At 49.5% G+C, this 24419-nt stretch overlaps 2 protein-coding genes across 11 annotated transcripts in view; one reads left to right on the top strand and one right to left on the bottom strand.

Annotated features, from left to right (window-relative positions):
• PRADC1 (protease associated domain containing 1) overlaps positions 1-5487 on the bottom strand; it is a 15230-nt gene extending 9743 nt beyond the window's left edge. The window contains exons 1-3 of one of the 10 annotated variants that reach the window (XM_038399213.2): positions 5318-5397; positions 2547-2636; positions 1934-2197 (exon numbers count right to left, since the gene is read on the bottom strand). In XM_038399213.2, the coding sequence (XP_038255141.1) occupies positions 1934-2006 (73 nt within the window). In that variant the 5' untranslated portion in view covers positions 2007-2197; positions 2547-2636; positions 5318-5397. Of the gene's footprint in view, positions 1-171; positions 300-1933; positions 3321-3342; positions 3358-5305 lie in introns of those variants that run through there. The other 9 variants (XM_038399212.2, XM_038399215.2, XM_043512798.1 and 6 more) reach the window with 9 other exon arrangements.
• On the top strand, positions 5206-24419 carry CCT7 (chaperonin containing TCP1 subunit 7). Its single transcript, XM_038399210.2, has 12 exons — positions 5206-5562; positions 8133-8286; positions 10832-10938; positions 12078-12203; positions 14094-14146; positions 15176-15347; positions 17444-17608; positions 18789-18977; positions 20062-20159; positions 21134-21266; positions 22655-22861; positions 23788-24419. Exons 1-12 carry the CDS (start codon positions 5557-5559, stop codon positions 24010-24012), a joined length of 1635 nt encoding a protein of 544 aa, XP_038255138.1. The 5' UTR covers positions 5206-5556; the 3' UTR covers positions 24013-24419.

The following is a 24419-nucleotide window of genomic DNA, read 5'->3' as shown; positions in this document are numbered from 1 at the left end:
GCAGTTTGAGGCACCTTGGGCCTGATTTCCCAAGTTCTTTGAGCACCCACAGCTCCAGATGAAGTCAATGGAGCTGCTGGTGCTTAGCACCTCTGGACATCAGGACCCTGGAGGTGTGTCAAGTTGGGTACCCAAAAATCACCAGTCACTTTTCAAACACATTGCCCTTACCCCTTCTCAGCCTCAGTTTCCCCTCCAATAGTAAATGGGCACAACACTTGACCATGGCACAAGGGAGTTGGGAGGCTCAGTTAATGCAGGTGAAGCATAGAATATGCTCTAGCAATCCAATTCACCCTCCAAATTAAAAGGAGAGGATAGCTTTAGCCCACCACACCTGGGGTTGGTTGTGATCTCTTTGTGAGAGGCTGAAGTGAATGAAAAAAGACATTGACAGAAGCCCCAAAGGGTCAAACTGCTCTAGCAGCCCAGAAGACTGATCCACATGGATGCACTGATGCTAGCACTATGGAAAAACCCCTTCCCTCGCAACCACAGACACCTCTTGATGGTTACAGTGTCAGTTGGGGGGAGGTGTCTAGAGGCTGGAGCAGGGGAGCCTGGGGATGTGGGTTCTATTCCTGGCTCTGCCACTAACTGGCTGCGAGTCCTCGGACACGTCGCTTCATTGTTCTGTGCCTCAGTTTCCCCATCTGTACAATCTGGGAAACGATCCTTATTAACCTGCCTCTCAAGGGCACCATGAGGCTTAAAGCTCTCCAAGATCCTTGGATATAAAGTGCCTTGTCAGTGGGAGTTAATAATTACTAAGTATTCAGAGGATGGGATGGGAGGGTACAAGGGTGAATGACAAATAAGGACCTTATCCTGAGAAGTGCTGAGCACCCAGAGCTCTTGCCTACATCAACAGAAGCGGTCAGTGTTCAGCACCTGTCCAGCTGAAGCCCTAACCCTCCGTACTGTTGAGAGCATTCTGACATCCTGCAGCAGCACTTCTGCTAACCTACCGTGAACCAAGCAACACTTAGCAAATCCCTCAGCCGTGGCCAGAAAATGAATTTGTGCAAGCAGCTTTGGACCCATCACAGGACTCCTCCAGAGTGTGACATAAAAACAGGCTGTCAGCCCTTTGGAAAGCGCCTCCAAACTGAACAAAGGTCATTTCTAGAATCCAGTGGACCAATCGCCCCTCTGGGATCTTCTCCTTTGCTTTCTTAATCTTTTAACTGCTGTATTCTCCCCTTATTTACCTGCTGGCTGCCACTCAATTCTGCATTCCCTCCATTTTCCTTTCCAAATCTCTTTGCATGAGTTTTGGGGCTGACTAACGGTGCTCTAATGGACAAAACTCTTCCCTCTAGCCCCCAAATAAAGACAGCGGCAATGCAAGATTCTCCCACCTCAGCTGTGACCTGGAGGGATCACATCCCAGGGCAAGAGGATGTTGCATTATATTTTATTTTGGCTCGCTCACTGCTTTCAAAGCCAAGACAAGCCAGGACACAGGGGGAAAAGATTAAAAAAAAAGCACAAGGCACTCAGAAACCCTGGGTCATATGCAGAGAGATCCTCCTGAGCTGGATTGCCACGGCTTTGCAGAATATAGAAGCGTAAATGGGAATTTATAAATAGACTAAAAACCTGACAGGTTTGGCAGGTCTCCACGACAGCAAATAAAGCAGAGCGAGGCGAATACAAAGATAAATAATAATCACAAATTCAACCCGAAGGGAAGGACTCAAGAAGATTTTTTTAACCCCCTCCCCATGCCTTTATTTAAGGCCAACAGAGTATCTGAGCACAAGGCCAGCTGCCGCATCAGAGCACAAGACTTTGAACAGGCAGCTCAATGTGCATTTTAAACGCTTTCTTGTCAGGTCAGCATAGTCCAGCTTTGCAAGCTTACCGGAAAAGGCACCTACCCAATGCAAGCACTGGGGCACTCTCCAGCCCCCGAGTGGCCAGTACTCACCATCAACAAAAGGCCAGGCGCAGAGAGAGAGCATCAAACGCAGCCATCTGCCAGTGCCGAGTAGTACAGCCATCTGCCAGTGCACCAGCCTCCCCACAGCTCCCAAATGCACCTCTAACTATAGGAGTCTCAAACTGGCAAGAGTGCAGAGCTCGGCCTCTAGTTTCCACTCACTGGTGAGCTCAAGCAGCTGCTGATCTCATTGGTGAAGGTTTCAGTCAATCCACTGCTGGCTACAAGAGGGTTGAAATTACCAACAGGTTCCTAGTAGAGAGGAAGCAAAAAAAAATTTAATCCCAGGCTCACAAATTCAGCCCCCACTGAAATTAGCAGGAGATTTTTCAGCAAGATCAGGCAGCAAAATAACTAGAAGCAAATTCCTCCTTTTCCACCCACTCCGCTTCCTGAAAAGGGAGTGTCTCATTGCATATTCCCAGGAGAGGGCTGTGGCTGCTTCACAGACCTGGGTGTCAGGTGGGGTTTTACTCCAGCCTCTGCTAGAGACATGCTGTGTGACCTTGACCAAGGCATTGCACTGTGGGCCTCAGTTTCCCCCGTGAGCCTGACCGTTCAAAGAGGGGACTACGAGTTTAATTCAGTAAGGTTTGCTTACACCAGGTTGCCTTTACTTAAAATGAGTAGCCGCATTCCCTACAATGGAGCTGCTCCCAACAGTCATAAAGCTGCACAGGTACCTGCAGGACTGGGGATAGACGCAATGTTTGTGACTTTCACTCAGTGAGGAGGGAAGGGAGGGCAAGGGTTGCAGTAATAAGACCCTGGATGCTGGTTTTGTTTTTTACAATTGTGATTTTAATGAGGCGATCACTACTGCTTCTCTTTCCGATTCTCCAGCCTGCTCTGCTCCCACTCGGCCCCTGACTACTACCTGTCATCTCTGCACAGTATTTCACTAGCTTCACAACTACACCAGCCGCCCCAGCCCGTCTCACTGCCTCAAACCCCACTCCCCCATTAGTTTTGCTGTATGCACATTTGACATTTTTAAGCCCTTCAAATCCCATCTAGGCTGAATTTGAGTCACTGTCATGGTAACTACATTGGTGTAAGCCCCTAATGAGGAAGGTCTGCGCTGATGTAAAGCAGGGCTCACACCAACACGGCTTAATCCAGAGCAAATTTCTCTAATGCAGACGGGGAATAGGTAGGTGCCCCTCTGCCCATGACCCTCCACCATCAGACCCTCTAGTCTGGCCCATTTCCCTCCCTCTCGCTGCACTCCACGTGCCCTGAGGAACCCATCTACCCGCTCCTTGTTCACCAGCACCATTTCCCCACCTTGGCCCACCCCACAGCAATGGGTGCTGTATATGGACTTGGATAGCAGATATTAGAAAAGTGAGCCCCACCAGTACTTTCCCCACCTCCCGCCAGACAGTGAGCCCCACCAGTCCTCTCCCCGTCCCCCGCCAGACAGTGAGCCCCACCAGTCCGCCCCCCACACCCGCCAGACTGTGAGCCCCACCCGTCCTCCCCCCACACCGCACCAATCCTCCAACCAAACCTGCCAGACTGTGAGCCCCACCCGTCCTCTCCCCGCCAGACAGTGAGCCCCACCAGTCCTCCCCCCGCCCTCCACCAGACTGTGAGCCCCCCCAGTCCTCCCCCCGCCCTCCACCAGACTGTGAGCCCCACCAGTCCTCCCCCCACACCCGCCAGACTGTGAGCCCCACCCGTCCTCTCCCCGCCCTCCACCAGACTGTGAGCCCCACCAGTCCTCCCCCCCACACCCGCCAGACTGTGAGCCCCACCAGTCCTCTCCCCGCCCTCCACCAGACTGTGAGCCCCACCCGTCCTCTCCCCGCCCTCCACCAGACTGTGAGCCCCACCCGTCCTCCCCCCACACCCGCCAGACTGTGAGCCCCACCCGTCCTCCCCCCCACACCCGCCAGACTGTGAGCCCCACCAGTCCTCCCCCTACACCCGCCAGACTGTGAGCCCCACCCGTCCTCTCCCCGCCCTCCACCAGACTGTGAGCCCCACCCGTCCTCTCCCCGCCCTCCACCAGACTGTGAGCCCCACCAGTCCTCCCCCCACACCCGCCAGATTGTGAGCCCCACCAGTCCTCCCCCTACACCCGCCAGACTGTGAGCCCCACCCGTCCTCTCCCCCCCACACCCGCCAGACTGTGAGCCCCACCAGTCCTCCCCCCCACACCCGCCAGACTGTGAGCCCCCCCAATGCTCCCCCCCACACCCGCCAGACTGTGAGCCCCCCCAGTCCTCCCCCCACACCCGCCAGACTGTGAGCCCCACCAGTCCTCCCCGCACACCCGCCAGACTGTGAGCCCCCCCAATGCTCCCCCCCACACCCGCCAGACTGTGAGCCCCCCCAATGCTCCCCCCACACCCGCCAGACTGTGAGCCCCACCAGTCCTCCCCGCACACCCGCCAGACTGTGAGCCCCACCAGTCCTCCCCGCACACCCGCCAGACTGTGAGCCCCACCAGTCCTCCCCCCCACACCCGCCAGACAGTGAGCCCCACCAGTCCGCCCCCCACACCCGCCAGACAGTGAGCCCCACCCGTCCTCCCCCCACACCGCACCAATCCTCCAACCAAACCTGCCAGACTGTGAGCCCCACCCGTCCTCTCCCCGCCAGACAGTGAGCCCCCCCAGTCCTCCCCCCGCCCTCCACCAGACTGTGAGCCCCACCAGTCCTCCCCCCGCCCTCCACCAGACTGTGAGCCCCACCAGTCCTCTCCCCGCCCTCCACCAGACTGTGAGCCCCACCCGTCCTCTCCCCGCCCTCCACCAGACTGTGAGCCCCACCAGTCCTCCCCCCCCACACCCGCCAGACTGTGAGCCCCACCAGTCCTCCCCCCGCCCTCCACCAGACTGTGAGCCCCACCAGTCCTCCCCCCCACACCCGCCAGTCTGTGAGCCCCACCCGTCCTCTCCCCGCCCTCCACCAGACTGTGAGCCCCACCCGTCCTCCCCCCACACCCGCCAGACTGTGAGCCCCCCAGTCCTCCCCCCACACCCGCCAGACTGTGAGCCCCCCCAATGCTCCCCCCCACACCCGCCAGACTGTGAGCCCCCCCAGTCCTCCCCCCACACCCGCCAGACTGTGAGCCACACCCGTCCTCCCCCCACACCCGCCAGACTGTGAGCCCCCCCAATGCTCCCCCCCACACCCGCCAGACTGTGAGCCCCCCCAGTCCTCCCCCCACACCCGCCAGACTGTGAGCCCCCCCAGTCCTCTCCCCGCCCTCCACCAGACTGTGAGCCCCCCCAGTCCTCCCCCCCACACCCGCCAGACTGTGAGCCCCCCCAGTCCTCCCCCCCACACCCGCCAGACTGTGAGCCCCACCAGTCCTCCCCCCCACACCCGCCAGACTGTGAGCCCCACCAGTCCTCCTACACGATAACGGGCTATTCAATGACAACCCAGCCTTGCATCTCTATGGTCAGCCGAGGGAAGGAAGGGACACCGGCCAGGGCGAGCCGCTAGCTCCCAACCATAGAGTTGTAGCGGGGAGGAACCGCCCGTTTCCGGTTAGAACTCCGCCCCAAGCCTCGGGAAGTTTCTGTGCGAACGCAGTGCATTGTGGGACCAGCAACCGCCGCTGTTGGAGGGGCCGTACGAGACGTTCCGTCAAAATGATGGTGAGTGGGAGCGGCGCGGCCTGCTCCATCCGCCGCCATCCGCCCCGGGGATAGGCCCTCCCGGCCCGACAGCGGCTTCCCCGCCGCCGGCGGGCTCTGGCCGGCCGGGATCAGCCGTTATTTGTGGGGGATGGCGGGCTTTTGCCGGAGCGGCGGGGATCCGGAGCCGCCGCCCCGTGTCTCAGCACAGCCCGGCGGCGGTAAGGGCGAGGGGCGCTGCGGCCTGGGCCTGGTCCTGGTCCTGGAGCAGCCCATTGAGCGGGGGGCCTTGGGGGTTCGGGACAGCCTAGTTACGGTGGGGGAATAGTGGTCTCGCTGAGACTACCAGTCCCATCAGGCAACGCGCGCGACCTTGCTTCTGAGCTGGGGGAGCAAGTGGTGCATTGCATGCTGGGGATTGTAGTGTATAGGTCGAAACGGCAGGGAAGGTGAAGGAAGCCTCTGGGTATTGCAGCTGTTTCTATTTCACAGCATATTCTTCAAACTTGAATTGAGGGCATATATTTAATTTTCATGCCCTACCTCTGTCCCCCTTGTCCCACAAATCTCGAAACGCAACGTTGTAATTGTTTTGAATCATAGTGGTCTTACTGTAAAATGATTTCTTGCCAATGGCTCAATCTCTCACATTACCATCACAGTGTAAAGAGAAAAAGAAAAGGAGGACTTGTGGCACCTTAGAGACTAACAAATTTATTAGCGCATAAGCTTTCCTGAGCTACAGCTCACATCCGATGAAGTGAGCTGTAGCTCATGAAAGCTTATGCTCTAATAAATTTGTTAGTCTCTAAGGTGCCACAAGTCCTCCTTTTCTTTTTGCGAATACAGACTAACACGGCTGCTACTCTGAAACCTGTCATAGTGTAAAGATAATCATCACGTTTGGTTAGGTGTTGGATTAGCTTCCTCTTTAAGCGATACCATCTTGTTCTGATTTTTCAAAGGTAGTGAGAGATGAAAACAGGTTGCTGGCCAGCAGGGTGTGTGGTATGGGACCATCCTAGAGCACAGTGAATATCCAGTGGCTGGATGTTACCATGGCCTTTTAGAATCCCCTAGTCATTCTCTTAAGAGCATAAGAATGGCCACACTGGTTCAGATCAATGGTCCATCTAGCTCAGTGTCTTGTCCCTGGCAGTTGCTAGTGCCAGATGCTTTAAAGAGAATCAACAGAATAGGGAAATTTTGAGTGATCCAGCTTCTGTCATCCATTCCCAGTTTTCTGGGAGTTGCAGGGTTAGGGACCTAGAGCATGGGGGTTGCAGCCCTGACCATCTTGACTAATAGCTATTTATGGACCTATCCTCCATGAACTTGCCTAATTTTGTTGTTGTTGCTTTCAGTTATGTTATCTGTAATTTTGACACTGTCCAGCTGTTTTCCTTGTCAGCCAGGTGTGGGAGACCCAAAATGTTCCCTCTCAGGCCTTGTCTACACTACAGAATTCGGGGCTTGTCTGCGACACAGCTGCAGTGCTTCAGTGTAGATGTTACCTATGCCAACATTAGGGGTTCTCCCATTGGCATAGGTAATCCAGAGCAGGTAGCTAGGTCCATGGAAGAATTCTGTTGACCTAGCGCTCTCCACACAAGGACTTAGTTGGCTTAACTAAGCCCCTCTAGTGTAGATTTTTCACATCTCTGAGTGATGTTGTTATGCCCTAATTTTCTTGTGTAGATCAGGCCTCATTATCTGCATTTCGGTTACCACCTGCAATGGATACAGCTGTGCTGGTGGCAGCACCAGTGCAAGAGTAGACGGGGCTCAGGTGTTCATACCATGCATCGTGAAAAATCTCTCAACAAGTTTACATGACAAAGTGGTAGAAATGCTTTTGCCCCATCCACGCTACCTGCCTAGCATTTCGGTGCTGTTGACAGCTGTTGCAGTAGTATGGATACTGCTTATCTAGTGCAAAGTTGAAGCTGGAGGGTATTCATTTCATTGTGCTTCATGCTGTTGAAGGGGGAAGGGCCAGGAATTCAGCCTCTGAGGAGGGTTACAGAACATATCCATGACAGGGTAACCAGATTTAATGTTAACAGGATCTGCTCATTAACTTGCATTTGTTGAATTATGGTTGTATTCTGGAAGGAAATGGATCTTCACTTTGGGTCTTGGTTATCCTTCATGTTAGTTGTATTTTTCAGACAAATCTAAATTAAGGTTGAATCCAGCTTAGTAATGTAAAGGTTAAAAAAACAAAAACCGCTTACAAGAGTAGTGAACTACATTAGAAACTCAATTAATTCAAGGTCAAGATTAAATTCAGAAGAAAATCCCCAAACAGCTGAAAAATATGGAAATCCTTAGTTCTAAGACATCCAATCTTCAGATTTATAGATCCTAAAGCGGGGGTAGACTTTGATTTCAGCTTTAGGTATGGAATTGCAAGCAGTGACACTCTAATACAGTGAACTGATTTCCTAAATTGTTCCCAACAGGGAACTTATTGAATAATACTAATTAGCTGAGCTAGAAAATTTTGATATGCACAGTTATTTTTAGGGGGACTAGTTGGCCTATTAAAATCGGAGCAAGGCATTGGCCAACGTATGTTGTCTTTTCAGCCCACACCAGTTATCTTGTTGAAGGAAGGCACAGATACCTCCCAAGGGATTCCTCAGCTTCTAAGTAACATCAGTGCTTGCCAGGTAATCGCAGAAGCTGTTCGCACCACCCTTGGCCCCCGGGGCATGGACAAACTTATTGTTGATGACAGAGGTAAGTCTAAAGTATCATGACTCTTAACACTTCAGTGTTACCACTTGTAAGGCAGTGGCTTTTGACTGACTAACAAATAACTTCCCTGCACGATACATACTATATGGTACTTCTGTGTTCAAGATGGGGGGGGACCCAAACTAAAGATTAGCTAATTTAGAGTGAAGGTTGATAGTTGTGTTCCCTCCCCCCCCCATCAACCATTGGTTAACCCAGCATTCATAGACCTCAGGTTGCTTACCTCACCCCCCCCTTCTCATTCCGATTCTCAATTACACAATAGCTTTCAGTTCTAACAGAGACCCTCCTTCTAGTGCACACGTCTGATTCCTTGTGATCACATTCAAACTTAAAACCTTTACTCCAGTCTCAGCTAGTTCAAGATATTTTAGTGACAGAAATACCAATAGCTTTAAAGGGATGTATTGTTTATCCAGGAGACTGAGGTAAGGTAGCTTTTTTTTTTTTTTTTTTTTTTTTTTTTTTTTTTTTTTTAAAAATACCCTAAACCTAGGTAGTTATGACAGGGAGGTGCCATGGTACTGGTTAGATCCTGTCATAATGTGGCCCAAGTGTTGTGAAAGTTTTTGTCTCTCCAGTTCTGCTAGTGCGCCTCAAACCTGATCTACAAACGTCTTTGCCTCATAGACTTTAAAGTCAGAAGGGACCATCATGATCATCCTGCACGTCGCAGGCCACTGAATCTCACCCAACCACTCCTGTAATAGACCCATAACCTCTGGCTGAGTTACTGAAGTCCTCAAATCATGATTTAAAGACTTCAAGCTACAGAGAATCCACCATTTACACTAGTTTAAACCTGCAAATGACCCTTGCCCCATGCTGCAGAGGAAGCATAAACCCTCCAGGCTGTCTCCCAGTCTAATCACGGGGGGAAATGCCTTCCCGGCCCCAAATATGGCGAGCAGTTAGACCCTGAGCATGTGGGCAAGACCCACCAGCCAGACACCTGGGAAAGAATTCTCTTTAGTAATTCGGAGCCCTCCCCATCTAGTGCCCCATCACTGGCTGTTGGAGATATTTGCCTCTCTAGTTATGAACCTGTCTTCAGCCAGAGATGGCCTGCAGCGCTGAGTTGTTTGGCTCTTTGTGGAAGTGCTGAGCATGGAGTGAATTGACATGGCTGAACTTATTTTCTCTTGTTTCACAACTAAGCCCAGGTGTCTGTGGTAGAGAGAGAGCCTGATGCGAGATCCGAGGCCTGAACCAGAGGCCATGAACCAAAGTCAGGCCATGTATTAAAGCAGATGCTTATAAGTTCACTGTCTAGTATATTAACTTGGCAAAGTTGCTGCTACTGTACTAGGCACTGGATATTTACGTAAATATATTCCAGCTAGTACAGCTATATCCCAATCTAGTACAAGATAAGATAATAATAATGTTTTGTCCAAAATACCAGGTAAAAAATAGACGTTACAAAATATGTACAGTTGTACGCAACTTGTTTATCCCAGTTGTTTGTCTCGGTCTACAAATTTTGGGGTACCTCGCCTTAACCCTTTCTCCAACCGAGAGGGCGGCAGAAAGTCCCACTGCTGATTGAGCTGAGTCCATTGTAACAAGCATGCATGTGTTTGTGTACCTGAGACATAGATCCAGGGAGCTAGTACTGTGCTTCGTTGATAATAAACTTGGCTGAGCACCTTCTCCATCGAACCAAGTCTGTGGTCTTTCTTTGAGTAACATCAAGGTCTATTGAATGAGTAGACTGCATTATCTGCTGTTAGTAGTGATAACATTGGAGCTCCAAGAACAGAAGCACTGGGCAGCCTGAAGAGCGTTACTGAGGCAAGGACATTCCAGCCTTCAACACTTAAGTTTCCTTATATGAAAAGTTATTGCGTTAACCCTCTGTGGCACCTAGCATGCTCCATTTGTAAAACCAGAAGGGGAAGGAAAGTGACGTGATGTTGTCAAGCAGGTTGTTAGAGGCATTCTTACATCAAAATTCATGTTTTTTTAAAAAATGCTTAGCTACATTAAGATTAAGACTGGCCATCTTTCAAACCCATTTTACTTTTCACCATTTATACTGTTTACTTTCTTACTTTTTTCTCAGCTTGGACTATTTCCTGTCCTTTTCAGCTGATTTGTAGTCAGTAGTCAATCATTTTCAACTTGTGGGAATGTGTTGAAATACAGCCATGATCATGTTCCATATGCTTTTGAGGGACAGTCATTTGTCTGAAGAAAAGTTGTCTTTAATGAGGATTTAGGGTTTGATCATCTGCTCATTGAAATCAATGGCAAAGCTCATGGTGCAGGAATCACGCATTTAGAGAATTTATGGAAACCTTTCTATCTCAGCAAAAGCCAGGGGCCCAATTTTTCCTGAAAAGGAAAATAGAGAGAGGTGTAGTGAGGTTTTTCTGATGTGTTAAACTAATCAAAATATTAATCTAACTGGCCTTGAATTCTAAATAACTCCCTCAAATGCTGGAGTTTACATCTATCTTTGGAGCGGGAAGGCAGGTGTCTTGAGTCAGGAACTTTGGACTTAACTCTTTTTCTAAAACCATAGGCAAAGCAACCATCTCAAATGATGGCGCCACAATCCTGAAACTTCTTGATGTCGTCCACCCTGCTGCTAAGACGTTAGTGGACATTGCCAAATCTCAGGATGCAGAGGTATGAATGTGAACAACTGTGCTTCTGGAGCATAAACATGTGAGAATAGAGGAAGCATACAGTAACTCCTCACTTAACATTGTAGTTATGGTCCTAAAAATGTGATTTTAAGTGAAACGATGTTAAGCAAATCCAATTTTCCCCATAAGAATGAATGTAAATGGGGGGGTTAGGTTCCAGGGAAACTTTTTTTTTTTGCCATACAATACAGTACAGCACTATAGTTGAGAGGTGCCCCCCCTTACCCCAGACAGGTACAGCCCACTGGCACTGGAGACAATGAGGCAGGCAAGGAGTCTGAAGGTGCTGTAGGCTAGGAGAAGCACATTGCACAGCGGCAGGTTCCCCTGCTCTGCAGGCACCAGGGGCGGGAAGCTCAACCCTCGGCTCGCCCACTCCACCCCTTCCCCCAAGCCCCCATTCTTAACCCACCTCTTCTTCCCCCCATCCTCCCCCTTTACTCCACACCCTGTGTCCTTGCACCTCCCTCCTGCCTGTGGCAATCAGCTGACTTGTGGCATTCGGGGGGGGAAGCAAGGACATGGCGGGCAGCCTCCTCCCTCCCTCCCCTGCCTTTTGTCTGCAGCAATCAGTTGGTTTGTGGTGTTGAGGAGGGAGGGGGAGCCTGCACGCCGAGTCCTTGCTCCTCTCCCCTCCCTCCTGAACACCACAAGCCCGCTGTTTGCCGCGGACAGGAAGGCACTGATCCACGGCGTCTGTTGGCGGGCGGCAGGCGCTGTGGGGAGGGATATAGGGAGGCTGCCAACTGTGGGCAAAGTAGGCAGCCAAACGATGTTATGACAAAGCATTGCACAACTTTAAATGGAGCACGTTCTGTAATTGAGCAGGGACGTAAGTTTGAAACAGCGTTAAGCGAGGGACGTTAAGTGGGGAGTTACTGTACTATGAAATGTTGGGATGCTAAGTGGGTCCTTGTGTGTTGCTCAGGTCTCTGGAAGGCACTGGCGGCATAAGTGTCTAAGTCAGATGTTCATGTTTGCATTCAAAGTATGTACACCTCCTGCTTAAGGGTGGGATGTCTTTCTGAAACTGTACTTTTTGGGTTTGATGATCTTGTGCTAATGTAGAACCTTTAGAATGTGATGGTGATACGAACAAACTTCCTTGTGGTGCTGCAGGTTGGGGATGGCACGACCTCTGTGACTATGCTGGCGGCAGAATTTCTGAAACAAGTGAAGCCCTACGTGGAGGAAGGTGTGCATCCTCAGATCATCATCCGAGCCTTCCGCACTGCAACCGAGCTGGTAGGGAAATGCATAGGCTCGTGGGGAGTCTGTCTTTTGCCACAAAATTGCATAGTTGTCTAGAACATCTTGGACAGTGATTCTCTACCAGAAGAGGGCAAAAACCATCTCTAAAATGGATTGGGGGCGGGGGAGAGTATCATGTGCAGTAACAATCCCTTCCACCCCACTGCAAAATATCAGCTGGCTTCTTTAAAACACAACAGCAGCCAGTAAGCCTTTATGACTTTAGCTCTCATCTCAGTTGTTACTACTAGGAACTTTATAATGGCTTCTTTTTTAGCCTAGCCGAATGTGGGAGGTCTGGCTTAAAATGCCCAAAGACTCACTTCAGGGTCCTGGTCCAACACGGTCAGAACAGTGTTTTGGAGGGAGAATCAGGAAGTGTAGTCATTTTAAAAAGGAAGTGAAAATAGTTTACTACCCCATCCTCTGCGTCTATAGGAATTTTGCTTGCACTTAAAAGTGTGCTTGAGTTACACACATGGCTTCAGCATATCTCATCTGCTTCTAGATCTGGTTTCCTATCACTGCTTGTGCTGACAGCCGTAGAGCAGTTCCAGCGATATTCGTAGAATCATAGAATATCAGGGTTGGAAGGGACCTCAGGAGGTCATCTAGTCCAACCCCCTGCTCAAAGCAGGACCAATCCCCAACTAAATCATCCCAGCCAGGGCTTTGTCAAGCCTGACTGTAAAAACTTCAAAGGAAGGAGATTCCACCACCTCCCTAGGTAACCCATTCCATTGCTTCACCACCCTCCTAGTGAAAAAGTTTTTCCTAATATCCAACCTAAACCTCCCCCACTGCAACTTGAGACCATTACTCCTTGTTCTGTCATCTGCTACCACTGAGAACAGTCTAGATCCATCCTCTTTGGAACCCCCTTTCAGGTAGTTGAAAGCAGCTGCCAAATCCCCCCTCATTCTTCTCTTCCACAGACTAAACAATCCCAGTTCCCTCAGCCTCTCCTCATAAGTCATGTGTTCCAGTCCCCTAATCGTTTTCGTTGCCCTCTGCTGGTCATTTTCCAATTTTTCCACATCCTTCTTGTAGTGTGGGGCCCCAAACTGGACACAGTACTCCATATGAGGCCTCACCAATGTCGAATAGAGGGGAACAATCATGTCCCTCGATCTGCTGGTATGCCCCTACTTATACAGCCCAAAATGCCATTGGCCTTCTTGGCAACAAGGGCACACTGTTGACTCATATCCAGCTTCTCGTCCACTGTAACCCCAGGTCCTTTTCTGCAGAACTGCTGCCTAGCCACTCGGTCCCTTATCTGTAGTGGTGCATGGGATTCTTCCGTCCTAAGTGCAGGACTCTGCACTTGTCCTTGTTGAACCTCATCAGATTTCTTTTGGCCCAATCCTCTAATTTGTCTAGATCCCTCTGTATCCTATCCCTACCCTCCAGCGTTTCCACCGCTCCTCACAGTTTTATAGATCCTGGGTTTCTTGCCGAGCAGCGATGTTTAAGGAGATGGTCCTTGATTACTGGACTGGAAGCAGTAGAATAGCTGAAATACTTGGATAGGTCCATCAATGGCTATTAGCCAAGATGGTCAGGGACACAACCCCACGCTCTGGGTGTCTCTAAATCTCCAACTGCCACAAGCTGGGACTGGATGACAGCATGGATCACTTAGAATTACCCTGTTGTGTTCATTTCCTCTGAAGCATCTGGTCTGGCCACTGACAGGGATGGGATACTGGACTAGATGGACCGTTGATCTGTTCCACTATGGCCGTTCTTGTGTGCTTAAAATTTCAACTGCATCAAAAGTAGCAATGAAGGTTGAAATACAAATACAAGAATATGCTGGAGGGCTGATCACATTCTTAAATGTGAGTCACTAATTCCAGCTACTGGCTTTTGTTTTGACAGGCTGTAAATAAGATCAAAGAGATTTCAGTGACAGTGAAGAAGGACGATAAAGAGTAAGTTCCCATTTGAGTTTGAGAAGCCTATATTGTGACTAGATGGTATATCTGCCCCAGTAAGTGCCTTGTTGGTTCTGAGGCATTTTAAAGTTGTTTTTTGCTGCACTTTATGTGGTCCTAGGTTGAAGATTCCAGGCCAAATTCAGATCTGGGATCAGCAGCTGCAGCCACAGCTAGATTTTTCTCTGAATTTGGAATCTGTAGGTCTGACTAAGAAGATGCAGTGCTATCTCTCCAAGGCTGTTACTCCAGAAGAGTATCTAGGCCATTGTTTGCCAGCTTGGGTGCATAATGCTAGGCGCCTAAATAAATGGCCTGATTTTTCACACTGGGAACTGAACCACCTGCAGCTCCCACTGAAATCGGCAAGCTTCTTAGATGCTCAGCATGTCTCTGAAAATCAGGCCACTTACTATATGCCTTGCTTTATGTACCCCTGTGGGCAGCTTTTGGCCTTAATGAACTGAGCTGCTCTAATGAGGAGAGAATGTTGCACACTGAATGGTTTTTATTATTCCGACTGACTGGGGGGGAAGCCCTTGCACATCCATCAGTGGATGCAAAATACAGTAGTTCTGGTAACCGTTAGTAAACATAGCAGTGAGCTCAGCTCCCTCCTGAGTTCTGGTTCCTGCCCTCTTACAACTTCTAACAAGTAGTGTAAGCCAAAGGTTTCAAAATGGCCTCTAGTTTGAGTGCCCAATTTGAGATCCTTGGGGTCTGTGTTTCAGAACAGCTGAACGCTTGTGGCTTCCGTGGACTTTGGTTGGAGTTGTGGGTGCTGAGCACTTCTGACGTGGACCCATGGTGTCTGAGGCGGAGCTCTGTAAATTAGAGAGGCCCTTTCTGAAAATTTGGGCCTCAAACACTGTGTGCCTTGGTTTCCCTCTCTGTAAAAGGGGGCTAATACTTCCTCATTTGGGCTGGAGGGGGGAGTGAGGCTTAAGAAATGCATATAAAATGCTTTGCGATCTGGCAAAGGGCACTAAGACATGCGCAAGATGTGACTTTTCTTTTCTCTTGCAGTGAGCAAAGAAGACTGCTGGAGAAATGTGCAGCCACAGCCCTCAACTCCAAGCTGATCTCACAGCAGAAGGACTTCTTCTCCCGAATGGTGGTAGATGCCGTCATGATGCTTGATGAGTTGTTGCAGCTCAAAATGATTGGAATAAAGAAGGTGCAGGGAGGTGCCTTGGAAGTAAGTTCTGTCTGTCTCCTGTTATCCTAAGAACTCCTCTGAGCTATGTCTGCACAGCAAAGAAAACCCCACGGCTGGCCTGTGCACATACCCTTAGAGCCCTAATCATTTGCTCCTACTCAGTGCCAGGGTTTTCATGCCCAAAACATCCCCCATACTGGCCAGTGGTTCCTTGTTTTGCCTTCTGTCTGTAATTCCCCACTTTAGTTTGCAAACAGGCAGGAGTGGGTAGGGTTGTGTTTCTATGCACAACGTACCGGCCAGATCCTCCACAGCACTGCCCTTTGTACAAATTGGGTCTGCAGTGCTATCACTGATGGTAGTGGTGACTTCTGTGTTTCTAGCTTACACTACTCATGCTTCATGTGGGGATGAAGGACTCCACAAGGCAGTAGAGAAGTCAGGTCTTCAGCCCTTATTCAGGTGGTAGTTCTTACATTTCTTTGGTTCTAGAAGTAACTAACATCCTTGCTTACATACCACAAGGAGACTCGTCCTGAATTGGCCAGGGGGAATAGAATGTATGAGCTGCGAAGGGTTGTCCATTTCCATTTGTTTGCCTTGGTTCTTTTGTGGTGCCCATCACCATAGTATCTGACCACCTGTGGTACATAGTGGTAAACATACATACCTCTATAGAAAAGAGTTCCTGGGGTAAAAGGTGGTTGGTGCTGTCTCAGTCTCTTCTATCTTAATCCCATGTAGATGGTGGGTTAGTTGGCATATCTCCACTGAAAACTGGAGCCTGTCCTAGTCTCTAGTGAGTGAAGTGTTATTCTGTGGTGGTTTCTGCCTGTAAATACTTCACACAAGCATTTCCATGGAGGAAAGAGGTGCTCACTACTCTATTTTCTTACCCAGACAGGTAATGTAGTAAATCAGAATTGGTTCTGCATGCACCCAGTCATAACTGAGGGTCTGCTAGCATTTCAGAGAGTCACAGAAAACTCCCTCCAGCTGATTGGAGATGGGAGAGACCATCCTATTTCCTTACTTTCTAAGGAAAATCAGTTCAGCTGTTCCTGGCAGGAGCTACAGAGAATGGAAGCTAGTTTTGTCAGATGCTGTTTGCCCTTGAATTTGATTTTGAACAGGTTTGAGGATAGTTTTTTCCCCCAATTGCCACTTTGAGGAGTTTCGCAGGGCAGGTCTGTGAGCCTGAGGATATTGCAGCATCCTGCTTTCCAGGGTGTCGGTTGAACTCTTGAGGTTACGCTGCGCCAGGCTGTATGAAGGTTTTGGGTCACCTTGAGGGCCATGCTCATGTGCCCTAGGGAAGGGTTTTGTGGCTTTGGCAGCTCCTCCTGGTCACAATGGACGTGCTGCATCTGGATTCTGCATGCTCAGGATAGCAGCTGCCAGCATGGTTGCTGAGTTTGGGGTGAGACAGGAGGTTGTTGTAACTCAAGGGCTGGAGCTGAGCCCTGACTCCTCCCAGAGGGCAGGAGAAGGGAGTGCTGTGAAAGGAAACTGACATTTTCTGAAGGCCTGGTGCAGAAGCCCCATTCTAATGACCGTGAGACTATATTTTCCTGGGGAATCCTGCAGGAAAGCCTGCTGCGGAGAAATCCATGTGGAAACTAGTGGGTTGTTAGAAAGATGTAGTATGGGGAGAGAAAGTGACATTGACTTTTTTCCAACATGGAGTGTTAAAAAGATTCCACCCTCGGGGGTAGCGCTGGGCAAGCCAGTCTCATGTGCTTAGCAGCTCCCATCCCGAGATTGCTGTAATCTAGAATAAGGCAAGAAAAGATCAAGTTTAGGGAGGTGGTTGAGCCGGGGTAGGCATCTTCATAGGGTACAAATGGGAAGGGCATCAGTGAGAGACTGGAGAGTTGAGCCTGAGTTTTTGAATAGTGCCTTTTGCGATGGTATCTTGTGTGCTGGGAAGGATCTGATGGGAGAAGGTGGTTTCCTGGGCAGAGGAGATAAATGTTTGCCACTTGTGTTCTGTAAGGGTAAGATAATCAAAAGAAACAGCTGTCGTAGGGTAAATGGCACTTTGCCCTATACATTGATTCTGAAGCAGAGAGTCCTCCTGCAGGATCTCGTTAACCCTGCCTGGCTAACCCCAACATCCAACCCCCTTCTTTCAGGAGTCCCAGCTGGTGGCTGGAGTTGCCTTTAAGAAAACGTTCTCTTATGCCGGGTTTGAGATGCAGCCGAAAAAGTACGAGTCCCCCAAGATCGCTCTGCTGAACGTCGAGCTAGAGCTCAAAGCAGAGAAAGACAATGCTGAAGTGAGAGTCAACAATGTGAAGGTAAGAGCTGAAAGGAAAGGTCAGGACCAAGTCTAACGTGCACTTCCAATGCAGAATGAGGCTTCTCTGACTATTTCCGAGTCTCTTCTAAACCTTCTGGTGTAGGAGAGTTGCTGTTCCTTCCTGGATGGGGTTGGGATGTTGCCCTTCCACATGCAACTATCGCTGCATTATGTACCCTTGTCTTACCAGCTCAGATTGATATGCATCATTGGCCTTATTTAAGGACCTGGGCAGGCTGTTCCAACTGAAACCCAGTATTCCAGGTCCGAAGGGAAGTTGACCATCCCGCAGCTGAGTTGTCCCTGGCCAATATGGAAAGGACAGTACCACTATGTTTTTCTCTAGCCTAGTAATTCCCAAACTGGTTCGTGCTACCCCCGATGCGCCTTTGGACTCACCTCTGTTAATGTGACCCCCCAGAGGTCTGAGGGAGAGCCCTATGACCCAAACCCAATGGGACCTGACAACAGCCTGTGCAAGGTCAGGTCAGAAAACAACCTAACTTCCTCGGGCTTGGCTCGACTCCACCCCACTGTGCATGGGATTAGTGCAGCAGCAGCTGTGAGCCCCATTCTGCTAGTCGCATGGCTTCCTTTACTGTCTGTCCTGAATGGTTCTGTAGTGTTGCTGTTCCTGGTTTAAATCCTTGCCACCCAGCAGTGGCTGCATTTTATTGATGGCTGGAATGACTCTTTTGTGTCTGGTTTGTAAAGTCTGAGCACTATGGAAAAACACAAGATCAATATCCGTCGCTATCTGCATTCTTCTCTGTTGTAGTGTATGCTATATGAGTTCCTTGTGCTAACTGCATTAGACAGTCTCCTCTCCTTCCTATAAATAACACTCAGATATTTGTACAACCCTTCCTTTCTCCTCCCCATTAATCACCTGTTATCAGGATACACTGACTGTCTTCCTGTTAGTTCCTCTAATCCCTTTATCTGTTAGTCATGCTGCTTTGAGCTTTGTAACTTTCTCTGTGTCTCCTTATAAAATGAGTGACCTAAAATTGCCTGTGAGTGTGTAAAGCGAACATCTTTCCAAGGCTGTATAAAGCAGCATTATCGCTGCCTTTTGTCTCACAAGGGATCTCCCTGTGCAGGTAACCTATGATGGCATTTGCAATTCTTTGTAATGAAATTGCATTGCAAGCTCGTCTCTGATTCTTTTCTGCTAGGATTACCAGGCCATTGTGGATGCAGAGTGGAGCATCTTGTATGACAAGTTAGACAAAATCCACAAGTCGGGAGCCAAAGTCGTCTTGTCCAAGCTTCCGATTGGTGACGTAGCTACTCAGTACTTCGCAGACAGAGATCTGTTTTGTGCTGGTCGAGTTCCAGAAGAAGATCTCAAAAGGACTATGATGGTAACTTCCATTTTTTTGTAATAAGGGTTTAGATTTTCTGTTAATCCTTCAAGGCTTTTTTCACTCCCTCCCTGCCCTGTACTGAACTGTAAGCCAGTGGTTCTCAACCTGGGATACGCGAGTACCCCCTGGGGGTACTTCCAGAGGGTACTCAACTCATTTAGACCAGTGTTTCTCAACCTGGGGTTGCAGCCCCCAGAGGGGTCATGGGGCATGTTTTGGGAGGTTGCAAGAGCAGGGCTGGCATTAGGAGGTGGCAAGCAGGGCAAATGCCAGGATTGCCTGTCTTCTGGCCAGAGCACTCGTAAAGCACTGTAGTAACAACGCAGATGGCGTGAGGAAAGGGACGTTACGAGTGAAGATTTTAAAAGATCTTTTAAACCATTTGATGCTTTGCTAACTCATGGAGGAGCATGTTAAAAGCTGTACTGTACGGGGGATTGTGCTGTAGTGGTTGGAGTAGGACTCCTGCATTCTTTTTGCTGACTTTACTACAGTAATTTGATGGCTTTGAGCAAGTCACTCAGGCTGGGATTTTCAGAGGAGCCGGAGGGAGTTAGGTGCCCATGTCCCAGTGGGAGATTGGGAGTTCAGTGCCCTTGCACTTTTTTTTACCTGTACCTCAGTTTATCCATCTGTAAATAGGTGGGATATTTAATCTACATCACTTGACTGGTGTCTGCAAAACATGAGGTCCTCTGCCAAAAGGATCTCTATAAGCGTAATGTGTTCTACTGCTTCGGCCTGCTCTGCACCCAGTGTCTGTACCAGTAGAACGCTGCTGTTTGTGAGGATGGGGGTTAACAGATATGGTTACACTGGTGCAACAGTCAGGTTTTCCGAACCCTTCATGTGCTGCCCCTGGCGTTTCTGGTCTCTCTTGCTGGTCGCTTCTTAAGCCTTCTCCTGGGGGTGGCTACAGCCAAGGCTGCTCCGTGTCTGGGAGTTAACCCACGGGAGTAACCGTGTCCAACCAGTTACAAGGGTTTGTAACTATGATGCCATTGCAGAACAGTAACTTGCTGTCTGGGCTTGTCCCTCTGCTGTTACACTAAAGCCATCTTGTCTCTTCTGTACGTTGCAGGCCTGTGGTGGGTCTATTCAGACTAGTGTTAATGCCCTCACAGATGATGTTCTGGGACAGTGTGCACTCTTCGAGGAGGCCCAGATTGGAGGGGAGAGGTAAATATACCGTAGCTTGAACTGTGGCATTTTATTTGGTGTTGGAATATTACTGCTGTAACAGTAACATTTCTGACAGGTAAAGTGCTAACCTGGTGAAATCTCAGCGTGTCTGAGTATCTCTCCATATTTTGGCTTGATGTCTGGCCAAGCGTATCACGCCTCGTCACACTTCTTGAGGTCCGGTGGACTTAATATAGTGTCTTGTATGTACATAGTGACTTTCATCCCAAAGGATCCTGCAGCAACACCCCACAGCAACATTGTACCTCAGCTAGCACAAATGAAGCTTAATACCCTACCTCTGGATTTTCAGCTTTTTCATCCTGTGGCCCATCTTGAGGGAGAGATCCTCTTGGGGACCAACTCCCAACATCCTAACCCCTCTTGCTGTTTGTTTCTCCCCACTTCGTCCTGTGGGGCCCCAGGAAAATCTGTCCAGTTAACTGCTTCAGCACAGACTCGGGCAGGGGCAAGTACCTGGGTATTTGCAGAAGAACTTGCATCCCATTCATAGACTAATCTCCTCCCCTGTTTCTCTGGAGATTCAACAGGGTCACAGTACAGGTTAGAAGGGCTGCAGATGTGTTTGGCTTTGGAAAGGAATATCTCTCTTGCCAGGTCACCCACGAAGCACCTTTCAAAGCTGTCTAAGGACTTGTCTAGATGAACACTTAGTTCGCAGCAAGTTGGGGGGTAAGTCTGCCGCGTGCTAGCCTGCTGCACGTTGTTTGGCCATGCATTAACAGTTCCCTGGTATGTTTTGATCGCTCCCATTTCCACGCACGCTGTGTAAGAACGCATTACTGAACTGTCAGAATGTGACAGCGGGGTCTGCAGCCAGTCTGTGCATGCAGGCTAGCACTGGGTAGACTTACACCCCAGCTTGCCGCAAACCACGTGTTTGTGTAGATGAGCCCCAGGTGCTGGTTATCCTTGCAATGCTAACCCTTGACATGCTCTGCTCTTGGCAGATACAACTTCTTCACAGGCTGTCCAAAGGCAAAGACGTGCACGCTCCTATTGCGAGGAGGTGCAGAGCAGTTTATGGAGGAGACTGAGAGGTCCCTACATGATGCCATCATGATAGTCAGGAGAGCAATCAAGGTATGGAGGAGCTGGAGACGTTGCCCAGCTGTTTACATTTGCCATAGGCCAGGGTTCTTGTTTGAAAGGCTCTCACAGCCTGTCTAAGACCCGAAACTTACCTTCCTTCCTTCCTTCCTTAGCAAGGAGGTAAATCCCATGCAGCACCTTGGGTGGAGGGATGTTTTGGGAAAGTGTGTGGGGCAAGGAAAGCGGGAATGTGTTTGTTTGGGGGCGTGAGGATCCTGCCTCTCAGGAGAAGCAATACGGTGGGTCTCCGCTCCCATAGTGCAGTGAACAGAAAGCTGGCCAGTGTTAAAGGGACAGTGACCAAAGTAACACAGGCCCCTTGAAGCCAGCCACCCTTGAATGCTGTCTGGCGTACTCCTCTAACACAGCCCTGGAGGCTAGAACTGCCCCCTAACCAAATGGAGCATGTATGCGCTAACCCCAGTCCGATGAGTGATGAGAAATCCCGGGGGGTGCAGAATGGCTCTTCCATTTGGTTTGGATGGTGCCTTAGCAGAGTACCCCTGACACAGTTGCCTGCTTCTCTCTCATCTTCCTTCGAGGCTTTTTTCACTCTCACTTTGCCCCACACTGAACGTAAGCTATCGGCCCTCTCCTTGAAACGCATCCTGATGACTCTACAAACAGCTAGCCAACTAATATGAGTCGGGGCTAGGGGCAGTGGGACAGTGATATTTATCTGTGTCTACATGTGTTATCCCTCTTCCTCCCCCCATCCCCCTATGTGCTTGTCATCTTTGATAGCTTGTAGGCATTTCTGCATAGTACGTCACGCGTACAGCTACCGATGTGTTAGCATACATTGAGGTAAGGCATTCTCAGAGCACGGGTGCTTTGGGGGACGTAAGAGGAAGCAGTTTAGGATTTTGAACCATTTTCTTCTAGCAAAGACTCCTCAATCTGTGATTTATCAAAGGAAATGCAGGAGAAATCGCTGGTAGTGGCACTCGGCAGCAAAGCAATTGCTTAGTGAAAATGGCACTTCAGGCTTGTGCCATCTTTTTGACCATTTGATGGAAGTGAAAGTAACTTAATTCACTACTATTCAGGTCTGTGTCTGGCCTGAGAGAATGTGGAGCTGGAGAAAAGGCACCCACGTATGTCAGTGGCAGGGTAAGATCCCCTTCCAGAGCATCTCCTCCCAAGCCTGGAGGAGCCACTGGCCCTCTGCAGAAACTACCTGCAAAGCAGGCAGGCTGTCCTGATGGTGGTGGTGGCTTGCGTAATGTGGATACTCCAGATCCAGAGATGCCATCAACCAGATCTGTAACAGGTTAATTTCATGTCCTGGGCTTTCTCCTCTATTCTGTAACTAGTTTCAGGGTAATCGTTGTGTTTGGAGAAAGGTAATGGAACGTTTTACTCTTGCTCCGTTTCAGAACGACTCCGTTGTTGCTGGCGGTGGTGCTATAGAGATGGAACTTTCGAAATACCTCCGGGACTACTCCAGGACTATTCCAGGCAAACAACAGTTGCTCATAGGAGCTTATGCTAAAGCCCTTGAGATCATTCCACGCCAGCTCTGTGACAATGCCGGGTTTGATGCCACCAACATTCTGAACAAACTGAGAGCCAAACATGCACAGGTGGGCTCGCCCCGTTGAACAAACATGTTTCCGGGAGAACCGATCACACTGAATTTCTGAAGCATGCAGACAGAGCAATAATACAACCGTAACTGTTTCAGTTGCTGTCTCTTTAAGTACTGTGAATGGTTTTCACGTGTGATGGGGAATCTGCTGCTGGTCATAAAGAGAAACTATTTTCCTTTTGATTGCAGCTGTGGGGTGACTTTTTTAGAGCTGCTACTGGGGTTTGATTTGCTTTTTGAAAAGGCATCACTTGTCAGGAGAGAGTCTTCTATTTTAAACCTTAAAGTGATGGATTATAAAAGTTGATAGTGCTTTTCCAATGAAATGCAAACCTGGCCAGATTCCAGTTCAGATAATTATATGTTGCCTCCTTAAGTGCCCCTGGAAATTTCACTTGACTCCAGTATTGGTCTTCCCTTCTTAGCAAGTGGTTGGGCAGTGTTTGTGATCTTTGCCACGTCCCACCCCAGAGCTGACTGCATCTAAGTAGTGTTAGCGATGAGGTTGATAGCGAGGGAGAGTTTGTAAAATGCTGTATACGAGATAAGTGATTGCCCTTTTTGGTTAGGAAAGATGCAGTCTGAGCCCAGGGCTGGGAGCTGGCAAATTCCTGAGATCTGGTTTGGGTGTGGGGGGCACTTGGATCTCTCTCCATTAGCTTCTCTGTACATTAAGTGGTGTGAATGCCAGAGACAGTGTGGGGCATAGTTAATCGTTTGTAATGCAATTGGCAGATGGAAAGTGCTAAGAGCTAATACTTTCCTCAAGCAAGACTCTTTCTGATTGCAAGTGAGGTTAATGAGGAGGAGAATTGCTGTCCCCTGCTTTATGTTAGCACATAGGAGCCTTCTCCCTGTCCTCTCGTGTGCACCCTCCTGTTTTGCTGCGTAACTGATCTTTCTTCCTGCTCTCTTCCTCAGGGAGGTACCTGGTATGGCGTGGACGTGAACAACGAAGATATCGCCGATAATTTTGAAGCCTACGTGTGGGAGCCGGCCATTGTGCGCATCAACGCGCTGACGGCAGCGTCTGAGGCCGCTTGCCTTATTGTGTCTGTAGATGAAACCATCAAGAATCCCCGTTCTACAGTAGATGCCCCTCCTGGTGGGCGGGGGAGGGGCAGGGGCAGGCCACACAACCACTGAACGTGTCTTGGTCAGTGTCGTATGACGTGGGGCACAGGATTGACACTGGTGGCTACTGTCTCCTAAAATATCCCACTTTAAAAAAAGAATTGATGCCTAGCTTCTCCTGATCTACAAACCATTTACCACCTGGCCACTTGATGGGTTTACAGCCTACTGAGAGAAACCAAACCTGAGTCAATAGCAGCAGCCTCTTGTGGAACCCAGGTCCCCATGTCTTCTAGACAGCCCAGAGTGGGACCTGTGCTCTCTTGTTGTCCTTCCAGTTGGAAGCCGCGCTGTATGGAACTCCTTGCAGTGTTGGCATAGGGCAGACCGTGCTCGTGGCAGTTCGTGATTGTATTTATTGGTTTTTCTATTGGAGTTTTGAACCGAGACACACACACACAATAAATAGTTACAAGCAA

Source organism: Dermochelys coriacea, chromosome 4 (genome assembly GCF_009764565.3).
Source record: "Dermochelys coriacea isolate rDerCor1 chromosome 4, rDerCor1.pri.v4, whole genome shotgun sequence".
NCBI classification, from domain to species: domain Eukaryota; kingdom Metazoa; phylum Chordata; order Testudines; family Dermochelyidae; genus Dermochelys; species Dermochelys coriacea.
The sequence above is the reverse complement of the archived record's forward strand: the minus strand, read 5'-3'. Positions and strand labels throughout refer to the sequence as shown.

What these genes read in the sequence shown, in the direction of transcription:
- CCT7 (XM_038399210.2), top strand. An exon ending in ATCTCAAAAGGACTATGATG is followed by an intron (nt 18,978 to 20,061) that starts GTAACTTCCATT and finishes TGTACGTTGCAG; the next exon opens with GCCTGTGGTGGGTCTATTCA. An exon ending in TAGTCAGGAGAGCAATCAAG is followed by an intron (nt 21,267 to 22,654) that starts GTATGGAGGAGC and finishes GCTCCGTTTCAG; the next exon opens with AACGACTCCGTTGTTGCTGG.